This window comes from Saccoglossus kowalevskii, chromosome 21 (genome assembly GCF_978046115.1).
Source record: "Saccoglossus kowalevskii chromosome 21, keSacKowa6.1, whole genome shotgun sequence".
In the NCBI taxonomy this organism is placed as follows: Eukaryota; Metazoa; Hemichordata; class Enteropneusta; family Harrimaniidae; genus Saccoglossus; species Saccoglossus kowalevskii.
The window spans coordinates 10,916,885-10,941,121 of NC_140661.1; the positions used below are offsets into that span (position 1 = coordinate 10,916,885).

The 24,237-nt window shown below is 37.0% G+C and overlaps 1 protein-coding gene across 1 annotated transcript in view; it reads left to right on the forward strand.

Annotated features, from left to right (window-relative positions):
* LOC100372422 (atrial natriuretic peptide receptor 1-like) overlaps window positions 1-23,991 on the forward strand; it is a 43,090-nt gene extending 19,099 nt beyond the window's left edge. Inside the window, exons 2-20 of the mRNA XM_085495379.1 lie at window positions 4,279-4,610; window positions 7,352-7,487; window positions 10,154-10,248; window positions 14,554-14,686; window positions 15,534-15,618; window positions 15,943-16,060; window positions 16,466-16,540; window positions 16,695-16,772; window positions 17,985-18,089; window positions 18,786-19,029; window positions 19,762-19,917; window positions 20,026-20,194; window positions 20,438-20,584; window positions 20,904-21,027; window positions 21,316-21,384; window positions 21,577-21,751; window positions 21,922-22,020; window positions 22,191-22,282; window positions 22,628-23,991. Coding sequence (XP_085351505.1) covers window positions 4,279-4,610; window positions 7,352-7,487; window positions 10,154-10,248; window positions 14,554-14,686; window positions 15,534-15,618; window positions 15,943-16,060; window positions 16,466-16,540; window positions 16,695-16,772; window positions 17,985-18,089; window positions 18,786-19,029; window positions 19,762-19,917; window positions 20,026-20,194; window positions 20,438-20,584; window positions 20,904-21,027; window positions 21,316-21,384; window positions 21,577-21,751; window positions 21,922-22,020; window positions 22,191-22,282; window positions 22,628-22,759 — 2,564 coding nt within the window. The 3' untranslated portion in view covers window positions 22,760-23,991. The remainder of the gene's footprint in view (window positions 1-4,278; window positions 4,611-7,351; window positions 7,488-10,153; window positions 10,249-14,553; window positions 14,687-15,533; window positions 15,619-15,942; window positions 16,061-16,465; window positions 16,541-16,694; window positions 16,773-17,984; window positions 18,090-18,785; window positions 19,030-19,761; window positions 19,918-20,025; window positions 20,195-20,437; window positions 20,585-20,903; window positions 21,028-21,315; window positions 21,385-21,576; window positions 21,752-21,921; window positions 22,021-22,190; window positions 22,283-22,627) is intronic.
* Window positions 23,992-24,237: the final 246 nt, after the last annotated feature.

Sequence of the window (24,237 nt, forward strand, 5' to 3'; positions counted from 1 at the left end):
CATTTGACAATTAACCTAATACGCAAACAATACATGAACGTTTTATATACGGAATGGCCACGACGTTAATTTACATGAATATCACGTGACTCGAGAAAACAGGTTTCGGTCAGGTTCGTCACGTACAGTACTGCAATGTACAATAACTACCCATAGTTTGCACGTGGCTTAGTAATCAGTATATTAATTTCCGAGTTAATTAAAAAAAATATATGACAAACGACTCGATGTTAACAAGAAGTAGATGTGTAAACATCACAGTTGATTGTAATCGCGTGCTTTATGGCCCATGTGCCAATAATTATCATCGCCATGAGTGAATTAGTGCGGGACATTCCACTGTTGTGTACTTGACCTATGCAATGAAATAGAACTCACAATATAAAACACAGTATATGCATCAGTCAAGTATAACATAACTCCTATAAGCAGGTCTAAATAAAATACCAAACTCGTCCCCAATACAGACATACACACAGACGGAATTATCATAAGAATGAATTGAATAATTAATTTATTAATGAATAAATGAACAATCCATTTTAACATTTTACTACGTCGAGCATAGATGTTAAGCGCATGTGCTATAAGTGACTTAGTAAAGTCACTGATAGCATAGTGGTTGTCGCATCAGACTCATGATCATGATCGAACGAATCGAAGTAACATGTTCATTTATTAGAACTACAGTTTAATGCCACAGTCAAAGCACTCAACTAATATATGTTAGTCGGTACTTGATAAGATAGATACGATTGTAAATTCAACTTCAAGTGCGTGTCAAAATGTGTTGATTTCCTATCTGATAGATAATCAATGTATTGATTACCAGGCATGTTGACAATAAAGTTATTTAAACGCTCGTTACACAAACACAGTTCACATCTGTCTTATCGTCGCGGACTTTATCAAAGTAATTGTACTGCTGAAATTGGCCTTTTATTAATAATTTAAGCTCCCAACGACCTGTATCATGTTGACATATACTGTTCAATCGTTGTGATTTACCACACTGACTCTTTATTTTGTTCTCACCTGGTAAACTATCGTTGATGAAAGTAGATCCGGTAAATTTGAGTTTGTTTTCTAAATGTTATAATTGCGCTCTATGAAAAGACGTAAATATGTTTTGCCTCTTTGGGTCTCGGCTCTTACCAGAAGTTATAATGATCAAACTAGTACTGTAACAGTGTTCCACTTATCTGTCGGATGCAATGAAATTCATCTCTGATGATTAACCGAAATTCTATGGTGTGTGAATAACTGGACTACATGCAACTACTCAAACCTCTTAATGATCTTGTGCTAGATGTTTTCCATGTACCCTAGATTTTAATCACGACTTTTAAATTATCCACGCTTATTATTTCATTGCGGAGTGAAACTTTGCATGGTTTATATCGCTAGACTGACGCAATATACGATAAACTCTGCGGGAAATGGTTGATAAGAGAAGTATTCCAAGAAGATGACGTAACCAGATACAATCGTATAGACGCTTTCACACGGACACTTATCTCTATTGCAAAAAAAAAAACGACACATACACTAATATATATCACTGAAATAAACATACATTTATTTACCGTATCATTTTACCGGAGTCTTATTTATCGTATATTTCAATATATTTCCGAATGTCTATATCACAATATAAGCATTTTGATGTAGCATCACGCACAGAGTTCGGAAAGTCATTATTATGCATTGCGTATTTATTTAGAGCTTCAAGCTTTATCGACGATTATCGTTTTAAGTCAAACAATTCAAGGAATAATCACCGGTTCGTATTGCTCTATTTGTCACAACAAATTAGTCACAGCGATTGCCCAACTTTGTAAATTGTAACTAATTGTAGCGTACACGGTTTTTTGTTATCCGGGGCTTCTCGTTTGATGTTACGTGGCCACTTCTAACTGCCAATCGCACTGTGATTGTAGTGTAATGTTTGTCAGTTGTTTGGTTTGTGTTACTGGACTTATACATTTTCTAAATAACCATTATTGTGTACCTTTAAATCTAGTACATATATCGTCCACCATCAGTGGCGGATTCAGAGGGGGCTAGGGGGCCATGCCCCCCCAAACGCATGACGATTCATATCATCTGAATTACGCATAGCATCTCTGCGATTTTTGCTCCGTAATGTTAAGCGAAGCTTGTCCCCCCTCCCCCCAATACATTTTGCTGGGTTCGCCACTGGTCCCCCTGTCTGTATATCTATAGCATTTCGCGGTTCGATCGAAGCTAACATTATTACCACAGTTATATGAACTCTTGACTCACTCGTCTATTTTTCTGATAATATATGTATATATATATATATATATATATATATATATATATATATATATATATATATATATATATATATATATATATATATATATATATATATATATATATATCATGCAGCATCGTGTTTAATAAAACAATATCGCATGAGTAGGTTGTATACCATGCCGTCTGAAGCAAATACCACATTGACGTGATAACTTGTTGAGTTTTATTAACAAGTAAATTATTGAACTTTCCGTACTCTGTGGTTCGATTATCGACTGATTGAATGCTGATTTGCAACACGTGACTTCTTTTTCATCACCTGCGTGCCTTTAAGGACTGCGTCACTGATCACACCACTCGCGGTAACTGATTATACCATATAACTGTTTTCTATAGAAGAGCCGAGCTTATCAACGACTATGACAGGGCGTTAACTTAAACCGGGGGAGTCGTCACCTGCGCATGCGTCAGATGGCCATAGCGTGTCATTGTTTACAAACAAGCGTCTACCCAAGAGCCTTTGCGTTTTAGCGTGTATTGTTATCGTCGCTTAGGACTCAATTTCCGCGCGTGCGCAGGTGACGCCCCTCCCCTGTGTTATTCACTGTGTTATTAATGCTAAAATTGCTGGTTAATTTCTCCTGCTAAACAGTTACTTGGTAATTGTAACAGACAGGCAGACAAAGTTATTTAGACTGATAAACCATGGCGATTTGGCACGTCATATAACCTCTATTCTGCAGTATTGTTCGCATATTTCATTACAAATCTCAAAAATCACATTCCTATGCACGATAGCAACGAAACAAATTAATTATCAAACATTGACAGGAACATCTATCACTCGTAATCAGTTGCGTTGAATATCTGTACACAGCTGTTAATTAATTATTTAGTTCACGTTAGGGGTAATCTATTTCAGTCCACCTTTATGTTGACAAGGAATAATTAGAAATACTCGACAGCCAAGTAATGTTATCCGCAAATATCAATATCAATCATTGTCGGCGGAGAAGGCGAATCCCTATCGATTCGTTGTCTGTGTGAACCATCGTGGGTTTGAAGTGAACAGCGCGTTTGCGTGGGTTGTAAGATGGATGTAGGTATTTAATTATTCATAGCAAGTTGGCATAGTCACTTGTTGTATGTTGATGGCTGATGACAATCCAAATAGCACACGATTTTAAGAATGATACACATGGATAATATTACGCTGGGGTGGGAATATTTAACTGCAATAGAAAAAAATTAGGTCAGAGTGGGTTGAAAAGGTCCAAATCTAACATTACACAATATACACACAACGTTTTCTTTGGTCACTCGTATGAACTGATCTTGCAGACTCAAATGTCCGCCGAAATCTCGTTGAAGAGATTTTATTCTCGAATAGTCTTCTCCGTTTTCCATGTTTCTTGCCCGCTTATCCACTGACCAGTTTAACTATGGTATCTGGAACCGTGTACGCGATGGTGGAAAAGAATGAAGGGGGAAAACTAGTGTTGTGACTCTTTCGTTCTCAACGAGATTCCGGCGGCCACTTTGCGTCCCAAGAATATTTAATTTGACTTTAAATAAAAGTGTTTAACGTATATTTTTCTAAACAGATTCACTTTCTGTGGTAAGGTATAAGGTATATTGTGTACCCTTGTAATTGAAAGTGGAAAATGCTTTGCTTATTTACACAAAATCAGAACGAAATTGAACACACACGCGACGATCTCCGCGGCTCAAAGCAATAGAGTCGTCGCGGTGCGACGAGTTCAATGTGTCCCATGCGCCATATTAATTGTCCACCTGAATTTTTTTCGCGTGCGAGACGACTGTCACTAATAGTCACAGTACTGTGCCGACATATCCATATATATTGGTGCACTTTATGCGTACACACACGGAGCAGATGAAAGTAAGGTCCCTATAGCTCGTTTTGTATTTATTGTATTTATCAACATTTGGCAACTGCAAATGAATATAATAATTTTTTTTTTGTATCGCTAGTTGTGGTAATTTGTGCATCTGGAGAAACCGTCAGAAAAATCATGTTAGCCGCTCATGACCTGGGAATGACGAAGATAAACAAAGAAACTGGTCGAGCTGAATACGCCTTCTTTAACATACAACTATTCGACAGTGCCTACTTCGGAGATATTGGTTGGAAGAGAGGAGAGGGTGGCGATGGGAGAGACGAAGACGCGAAGGAAGCTTATCGTTCGCTGATGACTTTGACTTTGAGAAAGCCCGATACGAAAGAATATCAAGATTTCGCCAGAGAGGTGAAACAACGAGCACTGGAGGATTACGGATTTGATTATGACAAGGAGGGGGAAGATGTAAGTATGTACGAATCGGAGTTAAAATCCGATTAATGACGAGTGTAATTAGGTCAGATGCTAATCTTGCATTACTTTCATAGGATTCATGGAAATGAGCTTATATTCTTACAAAACTCTCAAAATCGCCGATTAAGTTTAATTTGGGCACGAGTATTAGTGTTATTTTGAGGCAGGGAGTTTACATTCAATATTATTAGTTGAGATAAGTAATAAGTATATTGTACCAGCACTTCGTCCCTGAATACGTCGTTCTGATTGGTCGAGAGCGTGTTTCTAATTATGCAAGCCGTGGTTGAATAGACGATATACTACGGTTTTCCGTGTTTTAGAAGTCAATATCTACAACAATCACTGAACAATACTATTTTGCAGACGCACAGACATAGCGCGTGGTGAAGGAAAATGTGATTTCGGGGTATTATGGGCTCAAAAGAGAAGCATGAATAAAATAAGTTTCAGTACAACGTAGACGACGACAAAAATATGATTGCCGTCTGTTTCGGATAGCTTGTGAGTTGTTTCCATCCCCAAAACGCATTCGGGAGTACGGCGCCAGTCTGCGTTTGTATTTTTTTTTTTAAATAATGTTGTTTGTGGCGGTTTTACATTTAACAATGCTACTGCACGAATGAATCTCAAGAATGTTAGCCGCCACTAAATGTGTCTGTAATTGATGTGTGCTAGTTCCAGAACCCTTTTCATTTAACCACGTCTGCAAATAGAATGTTTAGGGTGCTGTATCACATGCGAACATAATTTTGTGTGCTTTAAAGTTACTTATGTATGTAACTCAGAATTACTTTTAAAATGAAGTTAATACAATAATAATAGTAAATTGCCTTGCAACAATGACGGATTTCGAGCCCGGCGTGGCTTATTAGCAACGTTCCAAATTTAACATGACATCGTATGGACTTCTCTCGTCACATGATTTTGTACAGTGCCTTCAAAATGGCACTGGTTGGAATGTACAACATGCAACAGTGCTTTATATAATACAGTTATACATATTAATGGTTGCATTTTCCTATTAGGGTTCATTGCAATTTCGCATAATAATGAGGTCATATGACCATATAAGGCCATCTTACATGTTATCCACATCTCTTGTCCAATGACTTCCATATTGCACTGGTTGCATATCCCTAACTGCAACATTGCTTGATAAAGAATATTTATGCATATTAATGAGTTTACATGACCATATATGGCCATTTGATATGTTAGTCACATCTCGTGTGCAATTGCTTCAATATTGAACTTGTTGCATTGGGATTGCATTGCATTGCATTGCTTGAGATATCACAATTATGCACATTAATGAGGTCACATGACCATATATGGTCATCTCATATGTTAGTCACGTGTCTTATGTGATTTCAATTTTGCACTGGTTGTAACAATGCTTGAGCCCTCCTCACTTTCCTGTGATTATTTGCATATAATAATAATAATAATAATAATAATAATAATAATAATAATAATAATAATAATAATAATAATAATAATAATAAACGGAACAATTACAAGAGGGTTTCTCCTCAATTGGGCTCGAAACCCTAATAACGACCCAAAAGATTAGCATGTCCTCGAGTATGACCAGTTCAGGTGGAACTGTTAGCAGGTCAAGAGCCAAAATAAATGTAGCTATCATTTCTGATGCCACAACGTTAACGCACTACGGGCCAGTCAAATCCTTGTAGGTAGGTATGCATAGCTATGATTGTGGTTTTAAAATATAGGGGAAAAGTTAGTCGAAAAAATATAAATATAGGGTCAAAACTCTTCTTGCAATAACGTATTCCCTTACCGATTACACTCAATACACGAGTGTGAAAATTAGTATATGACGTCATACATATGTAAATTTTGTAGTCTTTGGAATAATGAATCACCTTTTCTTTCAGTGCCAAGTCAAAGCGGGAGAGTCATCACCTGTGCATGCGTCAGATGGCCATAGCGTGGCATTGTTTACAAACAAGCATCTACCCATGAGCCTTTGCGTTTTTAGCGTGTGTAGTTATCGTCGCTTGAGACTCAATTCCCACGCGTGCGCAGGTGACGGCCCTCCCGCTTTAAATGTACTTAACAGGAGTGATTGTTGCGACTTTACTCTGTAACCGACAAAAATTATCATACGTAGATCAATCTTACTTGGCTATAAACAAATTGCACACGTCACAAATATAAATTAAAAGGAGATCGGATCGCATAATTAAATCGTCCATCAAATTAAGCGTGACTATGAATGATGTCCTTGTACTAACATTCTTCTAAGACGATAATGTGGAATGATGGGTAATTTATGCAAAGTATACCAGTAAGCAGGTACAATACGAAAGATTGTCGACTGATTAACTGATTTTAAGAACAATTCCGTTGACTACAGTTGTCCATAAGTATAATTGCAAAAAAAATAAATGGATAAATGGACACTGGGGAATAATAGGTGCACTATCTCAATCATGAAATGAATGGCGTAACCCAGTCATACAAGATGTGATTTGTGGTTATAACAAGCCGTTTCGAATTGTTAAGGTAGTTTAATTGTATGTCAATATTGAATAGATTACTAAATCCCAGGATAACTGTAATTCTTGATTTTAATATAAATGACGGCACACACTCATACGCACTGATGCAACAATCTGTAAGTTAATTATATGCACGCATAATTTGGGTCCAATCACGGATGGTATAACTTCCTGAATACTTAATATTGGTATATATACAAACAGGTGAACAGTTTTGTCGGAGCATTCCATGACGCTGTTATTCTGTATGCCCTAGCGTTGAACGAGACACTGGAGGAAGGTGGTAGTCCGCGTGATGGTAAGACAATCACTGCGAAGATGTGGAACAGAACGTTTGAAGGTGAGACGATATATCCACAGCCTACACTGCATACAAATAATGTTAGAAATATCACATTCATTCAAGCAAAACATCGTGAAAAATGTAAATGGGGAAAAGTTTGTGTATTGTTGAGTATGATGAAATTGTTGTCTTTGAAGTTGATGATACAGTACAATACAAATCATCAGAAAATATGAAATATTGAAAGTCGCAAATGCGCATGCGCCGTGAATCTACCAATACCTGCAGGCGATTTAAAACATCAAAAGTATTCAAAGTTCTTATCGCCTCTTTTCCTGTAATTAGTACTTCTCATAGAGTTACTCATTATGATGACGCAACATAATTAACATATCATTTCGAACTTCCGGTGAGCACACGACCGCGCCATTTTGACTGTATATTTGACAATGCAAAGCGCAAACTGCCATTCATATATTCGTGGCGGCTCATTTTGTGAAATCTGCTTAAATGTCAAGGCAATCGATAAGCCTCACTCGTCCGGCAGAATTGAATATGAATATGTGTAATAAGGTAACATTTTCAGAAATCAAAATTGTGTAAATGTTGGAAAAGTAGCGATTTGTAGTCTCCTTTCTTTAATAAAAAACGGATGTCTCAACCATCTCATAGTATATCATATAAAGCATTGATTCGTGATCTGTGTAAGTGAATAATCTTGGCTCATCGTTTTTTTTTTGTTTGTTTTTTTGTTGACTTGAGTGATTTTCAATAAAACAAGTAAGTCACGTGGAATATAAGATCATGAACACCAATTATCACAAGCACAGTTTCATATCCCTCTTATAGAGTCTATGATTCAGTAAACACGTATACATTCGAAACTACTTACTAGTACTAGCTAAATAACTTCGCCGTACATGTAAGCCGAAAAACACGCCTACATTGCCATGTGAACCAAATATCACAGGCGCCGATTGTTCAACGATCAAGAGATTTGATTAGATCGTTGTATGCACGTCGGTGCACTACTGGCACTAAGATAGACATAGCATAGGCATCAAGACTATTTTAGCATCGATGTCTGTAGCAAGCAGTTTTGTATTACCATTCCGAAAATGAATACAAATTGTAGATGGTAATTTAGCAAAATATTCGCTCCAATTCATTTTAATTGTTCGGGTAACCGCGTCACAGGATGATTGACAACATGATGTACATTCGTGCATGCATAATTAAATCCGATGACGTAACCCAGTCACTGTAATGTACATTAATCCTATCAAGTCAGTCAAGTGTATTATTTTTTTACCTTAAATCTCGCTTATGTAAGTCATTCGTCATAATTCGTCTTAATGTGCGTGGATGATAAAGCAGTCGCTAGTTCCAAGCCCCTGGTAATGCCACTTTATATAGGTTTACACAGCCCTGCAAAAACAAACATGAGAAAGTGCAAATCGCAAGAAATGTCAATTGATTTGGAAATTGTTGACTAAAGACCAACTTGGAGTAGTCAAATACTAGATTATAAATTGCAAAATGTCTACACTGTCAAACAGTAGTTAAATATGACATAATGTTTAATTAGAACTGTTGGATGAAATAATCTTATTGGTTGCTGTAAATTTTAAAATCTATGCTATATAATCGGGCAAGCACAGTTCTTGGAAGTGGGCTAGTATAATTCTATTGAATTACAAATACTGATCCGTTGTCTCCGGGGATGGAGTGCAGACATTGACGTATTAGTAAATGGTAGATTTACTGGATTATCGAGTAGCTTAGCCAAGAGGGCCTCGTGTTGCGTAATGATGTGTCTCAATTCTCCACAGCGAGTATATTCCGATTTTAAAGTGATCACGTGACTTTCAAGCTGCGGGGTCGAACTGTCTATGTTTTACAATACAAAATGTGTCTTGTTTTGCAATCATGTTAATGAAGTCATGTCTGTCTCTGTGTTTTGTTTATTCATTACGACGAAAATTTGCTGTTTTCGTTTAAGAAATAAAATATTCAGAATGTATTCATTTTGCAATAAATTATCCTCTCACTCGAGGATATAAGAAGAGCGTATATTTTTCGAAATAAAAGATGCTTCTTTTTAGGGAATGGCGGCTATTTTGATAATATTATACTGTTTTCACTATTGATGTATGCCAGATATTATGCCATATCTGGATTTGTTGCCTGGTAACACAGGCAAAAAAAAAATTGAAAACATTGTGTTCTATGTAATTGTTTTCTATTGTGATTATTTTTTTGTCTAAATTTTACACAAAATAATGCTGTTTCATGTTACCATGGAACTATTCCGTTATGGTTTTACGTAAAAAAACAATGCACATTTTCATGTAATTGAACTCTCTTATATTGCACGCGTTTGTATTAAATTATCATTAACTTTAGACTGTATATATGATGAAAACACGTACATGAGTGCCAACGTGAAAATGTCGCCTGAATGAATGAATAAATGAATGAATGAGTGGTTGTAATCATAAAATTATAATTATATAGATCGTGGAAACTGTAATTACGATTACCCAACGGAAACGAAAAATGTTTAGATTGTGTGTGCACATCATTGTAATATATATTTCTGGCAAGATATGGTTATTGTAGATTCCTGAATTAATTCGTAATTTTACAGATTGTTTTTACAGTAACTCTATGCACTTAAATATGCAAAATGTCGTAACCATGAACTTTCGTAACTTCTTTAGGCATCAGTGGCGATGTGAGGATAGACAATAATGGGGACAGAGATGCAGACTATTCCTTATTGGAAATGACTGACATCGTCAATGGAACATTCTCCGTGAGTATATACGACACGATACCATTAATTCCCGTTGGTGACAGTGTTAACGTTTGGTGCGAGACTACGAATTCAAACAACTTTCTTTGAACCTGTAGCTCGGAGTTATTCATCACGTTTTATTGACAGTGAATCAAATTTCCTAGATCTATTACATCCACCATATTCTGTCCCAGATTCATCACATATACTACATTCTTTCACAGGTCCATCACATATACCACATACTTTCACAGATCCATCACATATACCATATTTCTTCACAGGTTCATTACATATACCACATTCTTTCACGGATCCATCACATATACCACATTATTTCACAGGTCCATCACATATACCGTATTCTGTCCCAGATTCATCACATATACTACATTCTTTCACAGATCCATCACATATACCACATACTTTCACAGATCCATCACATATACCACATTTTTTCACAGATCCATCACATATACCACATTCTCTCACAGATCCATCACATATACCACATTCTTTCACAGATCCATCACATATACCACATTTTTTCACAGATCCATCACATATACCACATTCTTTCACAGATCCATCACATATACCACATTCTTTCACAGGTCCATCACATATACCACATTCTTTCACAGGTCCATCACATATAACACATACTTTCACAGATCTATCACATATACCACATTCTTTCACATGTCCATCACATATACCACATGTTTTCACATGTCCATTACATATACCACACACTTTCACATATCAATCACACATACCACATACTTTCACATGACCATCACATACACCACATTATTTCACAGGTCCATCACATATACCACATACTTTCACAGATTCATCACATATACCACATTCTTTCACAGGTCCATCACATATACCACATACTTTCACAGATCCATCACATATACCACATACTTTCACAGGTCCATCACATATACCACATTCTTTCACAGATCCATCACATATACCAAATTCTTACACAGGTCCATCACATATACCACATTCTTTCACAGATCCATCACATATACCAAATTCTTACACAGGTCCATCACATATACCACATTCTTTCACAGGTCCATCACATATACCACATTCTTTCACAGGTCTATCACATATACCACATTCCTTCACAGGTTCATCACATAGGCCACATTCTTTCACAGGTCAATCACATATACCACATTCTTTCACAGGTCTATCACTTATACCACATTCTTTCACAGGTCCATCACATACACCACATTTTTCCACAGGTCAATCACATATACTACATTCTTTCACAGGTCCATCACATAGACCACATACTTTCACAGATCAATCACATATACCACATTCTTTCACATCTCCATCACATATACCACATTCTTTCACAGGTTCACCACATATACTACATACTTTCACAGGTCCATCACATATACCACATTCTTTCACAGGTCCGTCACATATACCACATTCTTTCACAGGTCCATCACATATACCACATTCTTTCACATGTCCATCACATGTACCACATTCTTTCACAGGTTCACCACATATACCACATACTTTCACAGGTCTATTACATATACCACATTCTTTCACAGGTCCATCACATGTACCACATTCTTTCTCAGGTTCACCACATATACCACATTCTTTCACAGGTCCATCACATATACCACATTCTTTCACAGGTCCATCACATATAACACATACTTTCACAGGTCCATCACATGTACCACATTCTTTCACAGGTTCACCACATATACCACATACTTTCACAGGTCTATTACATATACCACATTATTTCACAGGTCCATCACATGTACCACATTCTTTCTCAGGTTCACCACATATACCACATACTTTCACAGGTCTATTACATATACCACATACTTTCACAGGTCTATTACATATACCACATTCTTTCACAGGTCCATCACATGTACCACATTCTTTCACAGGTCCATCACATGTACCACATTCTTTCACAGGTTCACCACATATACCACATACTTTCACAGGTCTATTACATATACCACATTCTTTCACAGGTCCATCACATATACCACATTCTTTCACAGGTCCATCACATGTACCACATTCTTTCACAGGTTCACCACATATACCACATACTTTCACATGTCTATTACATATACTACATTCTTTCACAGGTCCATCACATATACCACAATCTTTCATCGGTCCATCACATATACCACATTCTTTCACAGATCAATCACATACACCACATTCTTTCACATTTTCGTCTCATATACACAACCCATGCACTACATAACCTAAACTTTTCATTTCCGAGTTGTTGCTTTCAAATTATATCTTGTAAACATTTACTAAATCCCCAATAATAAATCCCAAGGTATTACATAAATGATTATCTGTATCTGGTCATGTGACTAGAATTAATAAAACCGAGACAGAATGTGTACTTGAAGTTGTTCTTATACAAGTTAGAGCAAATTTTCAGATTTCCCATAATTCATAGGGCATGGTTATTTTAGTTATATCAACAGAACAGTGTGTATTTTTGAATAGGTGTGTCCTTGCATATGACGCAGTCTCACAGCTCACGTTTTGCTGTTTGCGGTTATTAGGTAAAAGAAAATTACAGACCAATTTATAAACTCACAGTGCATAGAGTTGCCCAAGGGACCCAACTTTTAAGTAGCATTTAAAACCAATTCGATTGTCTCCATAATTATACTGTTTTTTTTGTTTTTTTTTGTTACTAATAATGTATCTTGGGGACTGTATATCTCCCAATTACTGTTTTTCCGTGTTTTATTTGTTCTTAGAAATCACGGTTGAATTTAAATGAGTTTAGTTTTATTTTTTGCTCGTATTCGCTTTTTTGACATGTAGGCTTCTCTGTTCATGTTTGCATGCATCCAGCCTGAGTGTATCGCATTATTGTGTATTCTATGGTATATACATGAGGTCGACTAGTAAAGGAATTTTGAAGCTCTTAATATTTCGCTGGGGGTAAATTCCATTGAGACAATAACTTTGCGTTTTTCCTGTAGCGTTAAACCCTACGGTAACGGACATTTTGAATTGGCTCAACCCCATATACTTGCGGTTTATAATTAGCTCCGCTGTCGACTTTGTCGAGCGGAGCTTATCATATGAGTGATTTACGTCGTCGTCCGTCGTCCGTCGTCCTGCGTCCGTCGTCCGTCGTCCGTGTCAATGTTTTACTTTTTCTACAAGCCTGAATGCTTTGATACTTGGTGTATATGTACCTTGGGTAGACCTCTCTCGGATTTGTTCATTTCATGATCTTATCTTCAATTCTCTAATTTTGGTGCATATTTTTGTCATTTTTGGTAAAAAGTGATATTTTCAACTTCTTGTTAAAAACCGCAAGTCCAATTGCTTTGATATTACATATTTAGGTACTACATGTGGACCTCTCTCAAATTTGTTCATTTCATGATGATATCTTTAATTTTCTAATTTTGGTGAATATTTTTGTAATTTTTGGTACAAACTGATATTTTCGACTTTTTGTTAAAAACCGCAAGTCCAATTGCTTTGATATTACATATATAGGTACTACATGTGAACCACTCTCAAGTTTGTTCATTTGTATGATGATATCTTCAATTCTCCAATTTTGATGAATATTTTTGTCATTTTTGGTGAAAAGTGATATTTTTGAATTCTTGTTGAAAACAGCAAGTCCCACTGCATTGATACTATGCATATTGTTCATTTTCTAATGATATCTTCTGTTCTTTAATTGAAATGTGCATTGCTAACAGCGGAGCTATCTCAGCCGAGAGGCTGCTTGTTTTAAAAATTATAGTAGGAACCTATACCTCATTTTTAAAAACTACTACATCGTACACAATTCTGAAACTCTCGGTACCACTTATCACTGTTTTACGTGGATTCATATTAAATCACCGCTAGATCTGTCTACATGTATGCGCCTCGCTGTGATAACATGTTATTGGGAAATAGTGTATCATTAGTTTCAAAGTGCATTAATTGGAGAGGGGAAACTTGCAAGCAAGAACAAAGAATCCCTATCTATGTAAAAACCGAAAGTAAACACTGTTTTTTTTCCTCAGGACATGCCACAATTAGGTAGTAATGGCATAAACATTACGTCATGCAATACATTTCATCACGTGCGTTACTGTCACCGGGAAACGAACAAAGACCCCGATACGAGCAAGCAATTATACCTGTAATAGTAATACCATTTAGCTTCTGAGGTAAATGTACCCGCAGGCCATAGTAAGTTTAGTAATATCAGTTAATTTGAAAATGTATTATTTCGCTGTTATTTTGTAGGTTATTGCTAACTATTACGGCACCCGCAAGAAATATGAACCCGTTCGGACGGTTAAAATTGATTGGCCAGGAGACATACCGCCGGACGATGTACCGGAATGCGGTTTTGAAGGAGAACTGTGCATTGAAAAACGTGAGTAGAATAAAAAGTTTGCGAAACACATGGCAAGCGTTGAGTGTTCGTTGTGAGTTGCCATATCAACCACGGCCGTATCCTACTAGATTCGAGACGTATCGTCTTCGTGTCAACTCTGTGTGCTTTTCTGACGGTTTTCTGACACTCAATGGTAAATGACGTCTACGTCTTACCTACACTGAGGCGTTCAAGTCATTTCGTTGATTTCTCCTACATAGTAGACTATCGCGCCACTCCATGCTGTAAATTGAATTTAAATCGCATATCTTTAATTACTTGGGCTAAGTGTGCAGCTTTAGTCTACTTTGGCTTGACAATTTGGCAATTACCAGTAATTGCAGTGTTAATCGACTGTGAGCACGATTCGAAATAAACTATAGCGATAAATATGATTCCTTCATTAACCAACAATTAGTATACCCCCATTTGCACGAAATGTAATCTAATACGGATTGCTACGTAATTCCGCTTTATTGAATACACTTCCACGCTATCAAACAAGCACTTTCCGTCTGGGAAACTGTTTCCCTTTTACAAAATTGATGCATTCTTTCCCATTTCCTTCATCCGAGACCCTATTTCAAACCTGGCCGAAGCAGCAGTAAAACAAGCCCGTCTCTCCTGTCATTGTTATCCACCTTTCACAATAAGTAAAGCTTCATGCCGTTTTATAACAAAAAGTGCATAAATAACAACATCTTAGCAATCGCTGACAATTCTGTGAGATGATAGTATGAAGATTGAAATGACACTTTAATGTAGATGCATTCTTTTTTTCTGTGCGAGGCATTGAAACACGTTCGACAAAACACTAATCTCCTGAAATACTTATCTTTATTTTTAGAACCCTTATCGCTGACTCTAATAATTTCGATTGTCTTCGGAAGCTTTTTATTCATTCTGATCATCGTGGCTTTTATAATATACAGGTGAGTGAGTGAATTTTGATCTTAGCAATGCAATGTGGATAGTGTCACCCGGGCTTATCGTTCTGAAGTCACGTACAATTACATGTGGGTGTTATTACTTAGTTATATATTTCACAATTTTCTCGGGAAATTATACTAGACTGTTTTTGGTTCTGTGGTGTTCAAAATACTTGTTTTTTTGTTTTTTTTTTGTTCTCATTTTTACAATACTTTGACATAAAGCAGAACAAAAGTCGAAATCTTTCGAAAATATAAAAATGCTTTTGAAGCCACCAAACATGATTATTTCTGAATGGCAACACTATAATTACGTTTTTATTACAGAAAGTGGAAACTGGAAAAAGCATTGGCTGACATGGCGTGGAAGATACGATGGGAAGAAATCACATTCAACCGGACTAAAAGGGGTCTAGGGGGAAGTCACACCAGTCTCAATTCTAGGGTAAGACATGGACATATATTTAATATTGATCTGTGACACAAAACTTCCACGTGGTGCCAGGGTTGTTGTACCGTATTCATCACACACTGGGTTCATGGACACCATTGCACGCTTCTATTTCTTATGCAAGCGCAGAGTGCATATTATTATTACTTTGGTACTAAAAAAATCGAATGAAATCCTGATGTAAAGTCTTGTGGCTTCTCTCGCTCAGCGTTATATCGGCGGCCATTTTAATACTTTATCCAAATCATTGAAAATACCTCTTCCATTTTTACTAGGACTTTTGTTCTCGCCCGTACTCATTTCACATTAGGCTAGCTATCAAAACTCCTAATATTAATTGATCTCTATCGTTGAGTGAAACATTAATTTCTACATAGTCGTCATGTCCATTTTTTTCAGAGATCAAGTATCCATTCCCAGCAGTCCGTGTGGGATGCGAACCAGCAAATATTCACAATTACTGGAATGTACAAGGTAATATAAAGGTTCATTTCCATACCTAGAATTTTCAGTACAACCGGTACTTCGTAAGCTTTCATATACATTGAATACACCTAACTCTTGCATATACTAATATGGAGGGACATATACAAAATTGGTGTAAATGCTTTTTTGTGTTAACTTGTAGAACAATATCGTCGCTATCAAAAAGATCAACAAACGAAGAGTGGAAATCAATCGACGGATATTAAAAGAATTTAAACACGTGAGTAAAAGATTTTTCAATATCTATTTCGCAAACTTTAACACAAACAGTCGCGCCCTGGTGCGGTGTTAACTACGTCACTGATTCTGACGACTGGGCGTGGTATTCGGCATCGCCAAAATGCGATTGCTTTTGTGATTACGTGAACGTGCGATTCTCACCAGATCTACGAAGCTATCGTAGTAGTCGAGAACTATGAGCACATGTCAGAACGAATATACTATAAGCCAACTTCTTCTAGGCATACCAACTTTCTAATCCAGGTTTAGTTATCACACACAGCATTGATCACTCGGCAGTAAATTTATCTGGATCGTTACTTATATTGACGTGCCTCGATATTGCGTAAATGTATGTACTGCGCAACCTCATGTAAAACTATTAATAGCCTTTACTTTCCGTGGACAGACATCCTTAGCTACAACCACTTAGTATTCAATGTGTTACAATTGGTATATTTACACTTTATTTTGCGACAAGACAAATTATAGCTGCATTTTTACTACAGCTAAGGACGTTCGATACTAGCGATTATGTATATCCAGTATTCACACCTCGTGTTCTAAAAAGCTGCGGTGCACACTTCGATTAGGTGTACAACGGATGTGGAAATAACATAATAAATAATTAGAGACGTATTCCCATTAAATAGTGTCACGAATAACGCAATCGATGCCATGGTACGAACACAGTGATATTTATCGCGTCAAATCGCGCTATTTCGAAGGCATTGTGGCCGTCTGGTGAAATATATCGTCATTAGGAAGAGACATTAACGCAATAATACAAGGGAAGACGAACGAGGAATGTATTTAACACGATTATATGTCAATAGCACCATTGAATACAAATAATTGTGAATTGCTTCTTGGATCGCTGCGTGTATGCGACGCAATTCTTGCTATGCTCAGAAGAATGCCAATTTCAAAAATCACAGCTTACTCCAAATCTGGCTTTAATATATTCATGTGTATTGGGTAGCCTACGTCACCATTCGTTTATATGAAAGCAAATACTCGTCGGTGGCATACGCAACAGCGCCCTCTGAGACTATAATTTGCGCATGACGGATGTCAGTTATTGCGTATGCTATCAAACTTATACGATAACAAGTTGGAAATGTTATTTTATCCTGCTGTTAAGTTTCAGTACCTTATTTTTAACTAATATAACAGATGAATTGAGGAATTGTCTCACTTATTTTGTTTCTAGATGAGGGACCTGCAACATGATCACGTGACACGATTTATTGGTGCTTGTGTTGAACCGCCGAATATCTGCGTTATGACTGAATATTGTCCTAAAGGCAGTTTACAGGTGGGTGTATATCTGTCGCGCGTCTTTGGGTGTGTATATCTGTCAGTGTATCACTGGGACTCACAGTGGATACAACCGGGGAACGCGTGTAATACGCACGTTATCAATACTTTTGTTTTTGTACTTTTTTTTATCACTATGATACCCATTTCTATGGTAGCGCTATTCAATTTCATATGCTTCTTTTAAAATACTGTACAGGGCGTTACCCACAGTTGGCGCAGACACAACAGACAATGAAGTACCCGTAGCGCGCGTTCAGGACAATCGTTCCCCCATTCATCACGAACAATAAACCGCCACGCTGTTCTGTCCTCCGCTGTATCTGTTATTCAAGGCAGACGTTCTCATAATATAAGAAGGGTATTCATACTGTAACAGATTAAACATTGTATTACCGAGACCCATGAACTGAAATTAGATTTGGCAAGGCATGTTATGATTTTGACATAGCTATCTTACGGATATGTTGTCAGTAATTTATCTTATCTTATAAGATTACAACATGTATCAATTTGCAAAGCTAAGGTGATATTTCACATAAAAAATAACCACCTTTCCCCCCATTTGCATTTACTTCATTATTTTCATAGTATCACTGGAATTATTATCACCTCGACCTGGGCAACAATGTTTTTGCGTTAGGCACAACAGCCACTGACATTCTTCTATCACATTTACTCTTTATCTATTAAGGACATTCTGGAAAATGACTCCATCAAGCTGGACTGGATGTTCCGATACTCACTTGCCTACGACATTGTTAAAGGCATGCATTACATACACAGCAGCGTCATCAATTCCCATGGCAACCTGAAATCAACCAACTGTGTTGTTGATAGCAGGTTTGTGTTAAAAGTTACCGATTTTGGAATGAACCAATTCAAACTGGACGATGAAGATAAGGATATGGATTTTGAATCGCATCAGTATTTCCAGCGTAAGTAAAAATCAGTTATATTTATGCCATGTGTTGGTTGTATAGGTTCTTGAAATATTTCCTATCGGGTGGTAGTAGACTTCCTGCAATCCACCGATTTAATAATAGACCTTATTCTCAAATGGCCGCCGAGATCTCGTTGAAAGCGAGAGAACAACGAGAATGTTTTTTTGCTTAGCCATTAGTGTCATTCTATCAATTCATCGCGTGTAATCTATGTAACCATAGTGTTTAGAATAGCCGGCGCCATGAAAGTAAAGTCTCGCGGCTTCCTCTATCTCAGCGCGATCTCGCGCCCATTTTAGATGACTAAGGATAGGGGGAAAAAAACTATAACAGTACTTTATCCAAATTATTGAGAATACCGAACCCATTTTCACCAGGACATTTGCAATCACTCGTGCTCATTTCATATAAAGCTCGATACCCCAACTTATATAATGGGGAAGATGGAACGCTATTAAAGGGATGACAACAAGTCTCGTTTCACTCTCGCTCTCAGTGAGATCTGGACGGCTATTTGCATCTAAGGTCTAATATCCAGCACGCTGGGAGAGCGTTAAAATGCCGACGTGGCGCAACAGAACCTACTAAAATTCTTCAATGCCACGAGTTTTCAGAAGGTCGTTTTTTCACTAGTATACCTGTTAGTATATTTTCCCAGTTTCTATTTTACCTGCAATCTATGATCACTGTGTTTAGTTTGTACAATGATGTTTGCGTTTATTGCAGGCAAATTGTGGACGAGTCCTGAGCTACTTAGAATGACAGAGGCACCACTTGGTGGCACACAGAAGAGCGATGTTTATAGTTTCGGAGTTATACTTCAAGAGATTGTTCACAGATGTGGTCCATTCTACGTATCGCATATGGATCTATCACCACAAGGTAACACACAGCTACAACTGTCATAATTGTTTATCCTGAAATCGTGCATCGTGCCGTAATATATTCATTTCACAAATTATATGAAAATATGTTTTTTTTTCTTGACAGAAATTGTACAGAAAGTCCGAGCTAGTAACAAACCGTATTTCAGACCAAGTGTGGACAAAGCCACGTGTCCGGAAGAACTTTATCCAGTGATGGAGAAATGCTGGGCACAGGACCCGGCTGAGAGACCAGACTTCAGTTCCCTCAGAACAACGATGAGGAAACTAAACAAGTATGTTAGTTTACGTTTTGATATTCGTGACTTGTCAGTTAATCAGAAATTTCCACATAGTGTACACAAACCTGCAGGAATGTTTCGCGGAATCAACAGGTTTCCAATCCCTTCTACTGAAGTGGACAGTACATATACAACGCAAATAATGTTAGACAATGCGTAAACATGTCATTGTTTGCAAAATATACTCTATCGTCTCCATGTTACGTCCTGTAACCCTCACTATATGTACTCTTACAGTCAAAGCGCTGGAAATATTCTGGATAATTTACTACGGCGTATGGAACAGTATGCAAATAATCTCGAGAGCTTAGTGGAGGAAAGAACCGAAGCCTTCTATGAAGAGAAGAGGCGAGCGGAAGAGTTATTGTATCAAGTCTTGCCAAAGTAAGTGTTGACTATTAACATTATACGTGAGAACGCTGCGTCGAGTACACGTTTGTGCGTGCGTTATGCGCGTTGACTTTGCGATAAGCGCATTTGATTAAAGCGCGGTGGTCGTCGCGCAGCGCGTGTTCGAATTTCACGTAAATAAACAATGTATGCGTTGTATACGTCGCTATGAGTCCCATATCGAACAGGACGCGGCACGACGACTGCCGCCCTTTCATACTTTAGTATGCAAATTATGAATGAAATAACGTATATCAACTTAATACTAACTCATATGTTATTGCTACTGGCAATTTGTACATTTCAATCGCAGACCTGTTGCTGAGAAATTAAAGCGAGGGCAAGCAGTACAAGCCGAGGCATTCGACAGTGTCACTATATTCTTCAGCGACATCGTTGGGTTTACAGCTCTCTCTGCCTCGAGTACTCCCATGGAGGTACGCATAAACTTTCACTTTCAAATATAGGAAGCCTGTGTGTGTTTCTAATGTTTAAGTAAATTTAGTATAATTTACACACGCGATGATAACTACTCAGATGACTTTGGTGATACAAAATTGCGTATGTGGAAAACTGAGGTTAGATAAATTCAAAACACACACGCATGTAAATTACTTTATCTCCCAATATTCGCGAAATATATTGTGAAATTGTGTAACTGTCATAATATATATGATATGTTAATTTGATTGCTCGTTTAATCAATTTTAATATTTCCATTCTAGGTCATCGCTTTACTAAATGACCTTTACACGTGTTTTGATGCAATTATTGATAACTTTAACGTTTACAAGGTAAGTTATATTTTGGCAATGACGTAATACATACGTTACATTTTTTTAATATTGAAACATTGGAACCCGGAACAAACTAAGAATACGCAAATACAGCCGGATAACGTTCGGGTGTTAGTGAAGAGTAGATGTATACCACTTAGACATACGCACTACCACCATCATAACAATAACATATATCGTGTGTTACAGGTGGAAACTATCGGAGATGCGTACATGGTAGTATCAGGTCTGCCCATACGAAACGGTGACTTCCACGCCAGAGAGATCAGTAGAATGGCACTTGCGTTGCTGAAGGCTGTTGACACATTCAAAATAAGACACAAACCTGACGAGAAGCTGAAACTCCGCATAGGAATCCACTCCGGTAGGTCGTATGTGAAATAGTCGCGCACATGGTGTTCGTTCTAAAATGAAATAGACAACATCTGTCCCTGGGTTAAGTTATAAGACACACCACATGGACAAGACCCTGACGTTGTTGTCATAACAACCAATTCATTTTCAGTTATTAACAATTGGTTCATGTTATGATAGGCATGGTATGCGCTGGTGTTGTTGGTCTTAAGATGCCTCGATACTGTCTGTTTGGTGACACAGTGAATACGGCGTCAAGAATGGAATCTAACGGCTTACGTAAGTTTTAGTTACATGCACGTTTTATGTGTGTTATATCTCTGTAACATCTCCTTCTTATTATTTTATTATATAGAGTTATACGCAGACATGGTTCTGTATTACTTTCTGATATGAACTCTAATTAAAACAACGGTATGTTATCTTTTCTATTTTCTACTCTGTATCAGCTCTGAAAATCCATGTCAGTAAGGAGACGTATCAAATACTCAAAACATTCGGATCGTTCGACATTGTATGCAGAGGCGAAGTTGAAATGAAAGTAGGTTTTCATCAGAAATATTAGCTATACAATAAAATACATGCCAACCTACAAACACATACTCTCAGCATGGCTTAGTATATCATATTGTTTTTTGGTATTAAAGTTAGATATCCTGTATGAACGAGGATTTCATTTGAATAAATATTATATCTTCATGTTTGTTTATTAAAAAAAAGATACTTCAATACATTAATGTTCTGTGTTGATTAACATATGCCTTAATCGTCCAATTTTAGTTTGTTGGAGAACTCTGTGTTAGTCGTATGCTTTATATATGTCCATTGTCTTCAACACACGCACTATCATATTCTAGTTTTAACATGTTAAGTATTTTCGTTAAAGGGCAAGGGCAAACAGTTAACGTATTGGTTAGAAGGCGAAGACCCTCCCAAGCAAATAGGCAATGGCACAACGAAATCTAATGGTTTTCTACCGACATCTGTAAAGGCCGGCAAAAACTATATCTATGCTTAATTAAGAACCACGATGTACGTAGCAATATATGTGTGCGCGTGAGCAAGTCAACGAAACAACACGCCTCACGCCACGAAGAACCAATTTATCACGTGGTAACGACGAGCAATATGTGTGACAATGTCACGATCGCTTGACGCCAAGTACAAGTTTAACTTTGGTGGAAAATGTGTGATTCCGTCTAAAAGCATTTACCGTTATATTACAAGAAAATATATTTGCAGACTTTCACTATATTGTAAATACGATACTTTATGTAATACTTTGTGTTAACGCAAACATTTATTTGATGTATGTGCTAATTTTGTCACCAATACGACATGGATTTACTAATCTAAATACTAGTACCTTTGTGTCGAAGATAAGTTACTCATTAGACGGGAGCTGCGCATGCTCTGTGAACGCACACATGCGTGCACGCTGCCAATAATATGTAAATAAGTTTAGTTGAACATATACATTATTCAGATACAAATACTTTTAAGAGGAATTTTGCAATTATGCAGTAAGTTTGTTTATTGTTATTTTTATTAGCAAGCCCAGACACCATTTTGTGGAGCATCCGTGCTTGCATTCCGAAACATATTTGTGACGTATTTAATTTGTATATTTTGAAGTATTTTTTTAGAGGTTGTTTTTATTCCAAATGCCTTCATTTAGCTTTTTACGCGCGGGAAAGCGTTTTCTTTCCGCTTTATTTTGAGCATGTGCGATAGCAAAATTATGTTCTTGTATATTACTGTTTCAAAAGCTTTTCTGATACCTTCAATTAAGCAGAGTCACAAAAACTGTGTGATCTGTGATTTTCTTTCAAGCCATGCGGTTTTTTTAAAAAAAAAGCTGTGGCCGTCACGCTGTGTGTTCGAATTTTGATTAAACAAACAATTATTTTACGTGCGCTGTATATGTCGCATGGGACCCATGCCGAACACAACGCATCGTGACGACTGTAGCGCCCTCAATACCGTCGATGGACTATCGAGTGAAGCGTACATTCAGATTCGCAAACTGCAAGCAGTGAAAAAAAAACATGTCTTACTTATATAATTATAGGTGAATAAACAGCATATGAACACGTGACCGCAAGCTAACAAATAAGAGGGAACCTGTATAATTGAATTCATGAGCATTTCTGTTATATTGTAAACGTTCTTGTAATTATAAGAAGATTGTGTCATATTGTACATGCTTTTGTAAATATATAGAAAATGTTATTTACTGATAATACAAAACGAATAGTTTTATTTCATTAGTTCCAGAATTGCATTTCTATCATTAACGATGTAGTCCTACCCAAAATGCCTCACATCCGAAAAATGCTTAAGAATTATTTTCTAAAGTCAATACACTTTTTGCCTAGTGCCTAATGTTGCGTAGAATTTGAGAGTGTTTTTGTTGTTTCAAACAATGCCCGTTTACCAAAAGTGGACTGTGATTTTGTTGAAACAATCCACGTTTGGGTTTTAAGTTTTTTAGAA